The sequence below is a fragment of the Amphiura filiformis genome, chromosome 2 (assembly GCF_039555335.1).
Source record: "Amphiura filiformis chromosome 2, Afil_fr2py, whole genome shotgun sequence".
NCBI classification, from domain to species: Eukaryota; Metazoa; Echinodermata; class Ophiuroidea; order Amphilepidida; family Amphiuridae; genus Amphiura; species Amphiura filiformis.
In genome coordinates, this window is record NC_092629.1 from 55,173,029 (window position 1) to 55,180,218 (window position 7,190).

The 7,190-nt window shown below is 38.2% G+C and overlaps 1 protein-coding gene across 1 annotated transcript; it reads right to left on the reverse strand.

Annotated features, from left to right (window-relative positions):
- LOC140146406 (F-box/LRR-repeat protein 8-like) lies at nt 1–6,088 on the reverse strand. The gene is made up of 2 exons (XM_072168246.1): nt 5,976–6,088; nt 1–2,268 (listed from the first exon to the last, which is right to left on the reverse strand). The coding sequence occupies exon 2, from the start codon at nt 2,203–2,205 to the stop codon at nt 1,009–1,011; it is 1,197 nt and encodes a 398-aa protein (XP_072024347.1). The 5' UTR covers nt 2,206–2,268; nt 5,976–6,088; the 3' UTR covers nt 1–1,008.
- Between the last annotated feature and the right edge of the window lie 1,102 nt (nt 6,089–7,190).

The following is a 7,190-nucleotide window of genomic DNA, read 5'->3' on the forward strand; positions in this document are numbered from 1 at the left end:
GGAAGATATTTCCAAAATCTTCCACAGGGGTAGTGTGGATTTTAAATGAAATAGCCCAATCCAGTGGTCATGCATTTCAATTAAAGGGGCATGGTCCAATCTTCTTATGTTTTGTTTTCTATTTTTACAAATTTTGAATTGCATTACTCCAGCAGTTTTTATATGAAGCAAATGTGTGTATAAGTATATAAACAATTGCTTTTGAATTGTTTATTCCAACATTGAATTTGTGAGTTGCATACATAGGACTATAGGCATGTGTGAACAAGTTAGTCTTACCTTAAATTTTCTGTTACAACCATGACTTGACAACACAAGGTTGGGATCAATGACCTTTTGGACACCAAATACTATCAGTCCCCATCTCGCCGGGACTAATGATATTTAAGTGATGTGAAGGAGGCCAATGATGCATACATACCTACGTACAAGGGCTACATTGTGGGGTATTTTTTGCATACGTTGTGGGTGTGTACAATACGAACAAAATTACATTGCGGGTGTAAATATTGGAAACTACATTGTGGCGGAATCGTATGGTGTTTTTTTTAGATTATACCTACCCCTCTATCTATAGTGTTGAAAAGCCATTGGCAGGAGGCTGCACAAGGTCCATTTACGTCCATAATGTAACTTTGTACGTACTTTTACTCCCACAATGTATATACGAATCCGACGAGCCAAGTGACGAGCCATAGCTGGGGGCCATCCGTGCCAAACTAGCTTAGATCGTTTGGATTGCGATCCAAGACGCCCAGTATCGCGAAAGCGCATCGGAGCGCGTAGCACTTGCACCACGTCACGGGAGCGGCAAACGCTGCACGCCTATGATACTGGCATTGCGTAAAATGGATGGATAGCCCCCAGCTATGGCTGCCAGTGAGGTGTAGGAATGTGGCTTGTCGGATTCATCTATAGCTCTTGTAAGTTTCTAATGGGCAACAAAGGTACACACAGGGTTACATAAATGCACATATAGATGTACAGATAGTGTGCTGCTTGAATCAGTCAGTACACTATCTGTTGGTTCTGAGCCACGCTCCTCGCCTCTCTTCCGATCAAGGACGGCATCATTGCGTTGAATTCGTCTGTCGTCTTCAGCGTGAACTTCTCCAGGTTCGGACAGAGTTCCTTAACTCGTGAAATTGTGTTGTCATCCAAGGCACAATAACAGTGAAGCACCTTCAATCTTGGCGAGATTTCAACCAGATTCAGCAACGCTTGCTGGAGTCTATCGGTACCTTTTGTCGTGATGACAAAATGTTCTAAAGTCTCGTGATAATACTCTGCAGTCATCGCAACCTCTTCGTGAAGCTCTGTAAGCGTGCGCATGCATAATTTAATGACAGGTATATGTGGGTGAAGAATCGTTGCGATACGGTGGCGCTCGATAGTGTGATCGAAGAAAAACTTCACCTGGAAATTTGGTAGCTTATCCACCAATTTCTCCCATGATGCCGCTGAAATCGGTTTGTGGTACTTTTCCTCGCGTCGACATGCTAACGATAACATTTTCAAAGGCTTGCGATCTTTCTTTGCGAATTCTTCCAATACTCCTTCCGACATGGATTTGTAGTGCATGCTGAGGGAGGTTAACTTGCGGCATTTCTGGACCAAGTTCAAAATGCATTCTGGTGTCACTCGACAACAGAGGGGGCTATTTTGCAAGTTGACACTGTGTAAAGTTTCGTTGTGGTGTATAGCAAGTAGATTGAACAGGATGTCATCTAAAGTTATGGACAAACCACTCAAGTCTACTTCATATAGCGTATTCAGCATCTGAATCTGCGGATCCGGTGGGCCGAAAAGTTCTGCTAGACCGTAGAGGAACTCCATTCCTTGGAAGAACAATGGATTCTCTGTTGTAAACTGAATACTGATACTCTGCAGTCGGCGCTCCTCTAATCTTGCGAGACTGGAGAGAACCGTGCATGCATTTTCCCGATTTTGTTGGGACTTCTGATTCAACACGATGTTGACATCACGCAGCTGGCTGCCATGTTTCGTAAGACACATTAACTGACGAGCATCTTCCTCCTTGAAGAACTGAAATATGAACTTTCGCCATAGATACGGCGAGTCGAAGCAGCCTGACCATGTCGTACAGGCAAGAGCGGCTGTGCACCTGTCGTGGAGGGGAAGATGGGAGAATATATTTATGAGGATGTGGTCAGGAAGTGCAGTCCAGTCGTGTTCAACTGCCATTTTGGACAACCTATCATCTGACGGCAGCTGCAGCCTGCAATGTTTCTTCTTGGTGTGATGTTCCTGCAAAAATCAATATGAAAAACATTTTATGCTCATATTATTATTTTTTGAAAAGGGTGTATTTTGTGATTTTAGCATCCTCTTTTCAGGGCATGGTTCAGAAGAAATTAAAAAATTTTTTTTCACAATTTTGCTTGATTCGGACATTGAATTTGCGAGTTGTAATATGCATAATTGCATAAAATACAGAACCCCATGATAGGCCATTGGCTGTAAGACAGCCAGAAAATTACAAATTGAACAATATCGTTGAAAGTTTAACAACATACAATTCCTCCCCATTCCTGAAAGTTAACACAAATGCCACCAATTTGGTTATAATCAGGTTTTATTAAAATTTTGGTATTAAACCGGTCTTCAAATGATTTTGAAAATTTTGACTTTCACCACCAAATTTCTTGAAAAATTGGTTTATTGATAGGTCCCCTTTCATATTCTCAGCAGCACACCCATACCCAAGCCAAACTTGAGTACCCCCCCCCCCCAGCAGCCCCCAAGCTATGCCATTGTGATGGTGGCCTTAACTCAAAACACATCACAAAAATAAAGTCCCCATACTTGAGTGGTCATTTAAATGTTTTACTATATTCAGGGACTGTCTTTTGGGATTTAAAGGAGAGCATTAAATAGCTCTTCTAAAGAGATGTTTTGATACAATAGAATGTAAGGATCATGGTCAACTAAGGAGAGCTAAATATCACTCTCCTATATCAGATTTCAGGAGCGCTCGCTCTCCTCAAAAGGCAGTCCCTGCTATAAGGCTAATGAAAGTCAAATCCAAGTTCCACTTTCCTGTCACCTGCCCGTGTTTTTGTTTGTTTGTTTGTTTGTTTTGGGTTTTTGTTTGTTTTGGGGTTGTATTATTATTTTTTTTTAGGTCTCAGTGGGAACTTTGTTTTTGTGAGGTGTTCACATTATATGTACATACCATGATACTTTAGCAAGGTTAATGTTAATCAAGCAAATTAAATTGTTATGCATGCAATCTTCACAGCAATCCAGGCAACGCTGATGTAAATAATCCTTCCAGAATTTAGTAGAGCACTCAACTAGAGGATTGCAGGTCCTGGTACCATAAAGTCATCATATGTACTGGTTCACAACGAACAGTTTTATAGTGATTTTGCAGCTGATATAGAAAACAATGTGACTTTTTCTGGTCCATAAAATGGGAAACTTATCAACCCAGTTCGGGAATCGCGGTCAATTCATGCATTAACTAGCAGCTATGTTTATATCCTGGTCAATGGTAGATGAACTCAGCTTGCTCTCTGTTATGATCAATTAGTAGAAGTTGATGCATGCATTTTGGTCACACAACCTTGACCCTATAAACAAACAATGGAAACAAGTTTAAATGGAAACAAGTTAAGGCTGTACGTTTAAAAGCAATCGTTACTGTTAGTAATTCATACAGATAACTGTACCGTATTCATTCCATAAACCGCCCAAGTGCCCACCCTGTGCCACCCAACAACTAACAAGCACAATATAATAACCGCCCATCCACTACTGTCAAAATTGAGTGGCTACATGTGGGAAATTGAGCCTTAAAATATCGACAATGTGCATCCCTCAAACTAAATTCAAATTTTCATCATGTAATTATGTAAACAATGTTTAAAATCACCCAAAATGACTTGGGCGGTTAATGGAATGATTGCGGTAACTGTTGGCTCCAATGTAATTCTGGTACTGCAGATGATAGGGGGTACTCAACTTTAGAAGTATGCCTGTCATAGGCCCCCTTTATTGGTAGTTGAATATACCAAATGACCCCTTTCTTTTTAAAGTCGTACCTGATGACCCCCGGACCAGGCCTAGAAATCTGTGGTTAAATTTGGGCAAAAATACTCATTTTTGGAGGAAATCACACAAAAGTTGTGTTTAAAAAAGTCTTGATAAAAATATTTAGTACCCGTTTGTTTGTTTTTTTCATTTTGGATTTTTGGCTTTTCTCCCAAAATGAGGATTTTTGCCCAAATTTGACCTCACAGTTGAATTCATGAAGTCTTTGCCATTCTGAATATGTAGGCCTATACTTTTATATATGACCAACAATTTAGCAGTTATGAGGCCCAAATGTTTCCATAATTCCAGGGCTAAGACCACTCTTAAAAGGGCATTTTGTGATCCACAGCATCATCCCCCACTTAAATTATCAAAAAAAGTTGAGAATTTTATACTGACTGTAAACCTATACCATGTATACTGGCTACATAATGTTTATGTACAAAAAATTTCTTGCAGATTAATTTTGTAGCAAAAATATTGTGACATTTGAATTACGTTCGGGTAAACCAGAACGAAATTACAACACATTCTCTACATGGGTTGCAAAATGGCCTTGTGTAAATTTTCTATATGGATCCGTAGGAACACTTATACCATTTTGTATAAAAAATATATACTGGGACCCTGAACAAATCAACCATTTAAACTTGTGACCGCCTGTGTAATACAAATGGACAGCAAATTAACCGCAAGCTGCCATCCCTACCAATTACTAGCTTTTTTCTATCATCAAAAATCCCCTTAATGCAGAAACTTTCAAAAATCTATTTCTGCAAATTTGTCCAGTATTTTTAATTTTGTAAAATTCTGAACAAAATATAGAATGTGCTATTTTTTTTCAACAAATTCATACCTGATGACCCCGATTTCAAAAATACTAACTACAAATGCCCCCGCATAAACTGAACGCCTTGATTTTTGTATTGTTGGTTCATTTATTATGAAAACAAAAACATTACAGTTGTCATAGCTAGGCATTTTGATTTTATTATTAACTTTTTGTGATCCTAGCATCCTCTTTTTATGACATTTTTCAGTAGATCTATATCAACAAAAAAAGCTTAAATTCCCACAATTTTAGCTGATCCAATTTTGCGTTTGTGAGTTATGTACGTATGACACAGCTTAACTTTCACGATTTGCTACGAATTAATCTGCAAGAATTGTTATGCACATTTAAAAACTTTTTGTTGAGTGGGGGGATGATGCTGTGGATCACAAAATGCCCTTTTGAGTCCTTGCTAAAATGTCAGTACGCCTCGAATCTGTAAATAAAAAAAATACATGGGGGGGGGGGCTATGTATTATATATATTCTATGGACTTTTTCAAAAATCGGTGAGGGATGCCCTTATTATTTGTCAGTGACAGTGTTAGTTTTTTACCATTTTTAAATTCATTTCTGTGTAAAGTGTTTGTCAACATTATATCATAAAAATGGGGAGACCCTATTTGTTATTTCATCAAAGTCCTGCCCCTAGCTTGAAGAGAGTGTTTTCAAATGTGTTTACTAAGCCAAGAACTTCTTAACATGTCTTTTCATTTATACAATTACAACAATTTTAGAAATAGAAACAAAGTAAGTAAGCACACAGAAGAAAAATAACACAAATAATTTGAAAGTCTCCAAAAATCGGTGAGGGCGGGAACCAGTCATGTTACTTGGCTTAAAAGTTAGTACTGGTTTAAATCAGCAAACCAAAGAGATTTCTACGATTTACACCACACGTAAAGTCTACCAGTCCTTTTAAATCATATCTCCTTATATGGGCATACTCACTCTTCATGCACAGAAGCCACAATGCCACGGTAAGCTTAAACAATTTACACATCAAAACCATGTTGTTTTCGCACTGAACGCGGCAAACTTTCTCACAAGCTTCGTATATTAAATTCTACACAACATACACTTACTTTTTTTGGAATTTCAATCACCAAAAAGCTGTAAACATCGCAAAGAATTGTGCAGAGTCATACTCACATGACACTTGGTCAGCTCAGCTGCGTAGTTTGTTGACAAATTTGACGCAGTGTTGCCACAAAAAATGAGCCCAATTCACGACAGTGCCGTGAAATGTCGCCCAAATAGTAGTTGGGAGAAGAGCTTTTATTTTAGGGGCTGTACAATATTAGCCGGGGGGACTTCAATTTGAAATGGATATAGGTGTAGGGCTGGTACTTTCGCACTAAGGGGAATTCGTGAGAGCAAAATCTGGCCTATTCAAAACTCGACATCTGGTTTGAGCATAGATTATCAATACCGGTATGGTTTGAGAGTAGCTATAAGGCGCGTGAAAGTCGATTCCGAGTTTATCGTCCCCCGCCCGCGTCACTTTTTGGACATCAAAAACACCCGCATCAAATTTTCAAAAATGCCAAAATAATTCATTATTTTCAAAGTATTAGTGTTTTCACCAGTTTTAGCAATTGGAAACATATATCTTTGTTTGTAAAACATATAAATTTTTAACTTGGAACCAAAACTAGGCTCTTTTCTAACTTTTCTAGTCTCTACCCATATAAAAACATGTTTATAAATAGCATGTATGAGTGTGGCTTTAAATCAACACGCACTTTAGGTCAATAATGAAATCTGATGAAAAAATGAAAAATGAAAAAGTCACCTCACCAACCTGGGAAAAAAAAGGGACGATAAACTCGGAATTGGCTTTCGCGGGCCTAAATATACATGTAGGCTATATGCGTGCCTTTAATTTTTTATTATATTATTATTCATGGTTTATTCAAACACACTCGCAGCTAAAAGCTGAATTGCTGTGAAGCTCACATATAAAAATATACAATATACAACATGCAATAAATATGATATTAAAGAACAAATAAACACACATTTGACCGAATGGGCCAAAATCCCTCTCCGCAACCAAATCCCAAGGTGGAAAAGTCCTCTTATAAAAGAGAGGACAAAAGACCCCGGGAAAAGTTTGTAAAGAAGGAGCCTAGTCCCCGGACAAAAACATAACCATTGAGCTGGTAATACAATCAAAAGCATAAATAAACACAAGAGCAAAAATTACATTGTTCAAAATAATGACAAATACAATAGCATATAAATAATATTAAGCATTATTTAACAGGTTGACCATGTAAGGAATTAAAACAAAAGGA

What these genes read in the sequence shown, in the direction of transcription:
- LOC140146406 (XM_072168246.1), bottom strand. Translation starts at nt 2,205, where the DNA reads ATGGCAGTTGAACACGACTGGACTGCACTTCCTGACCACATCCTCATA.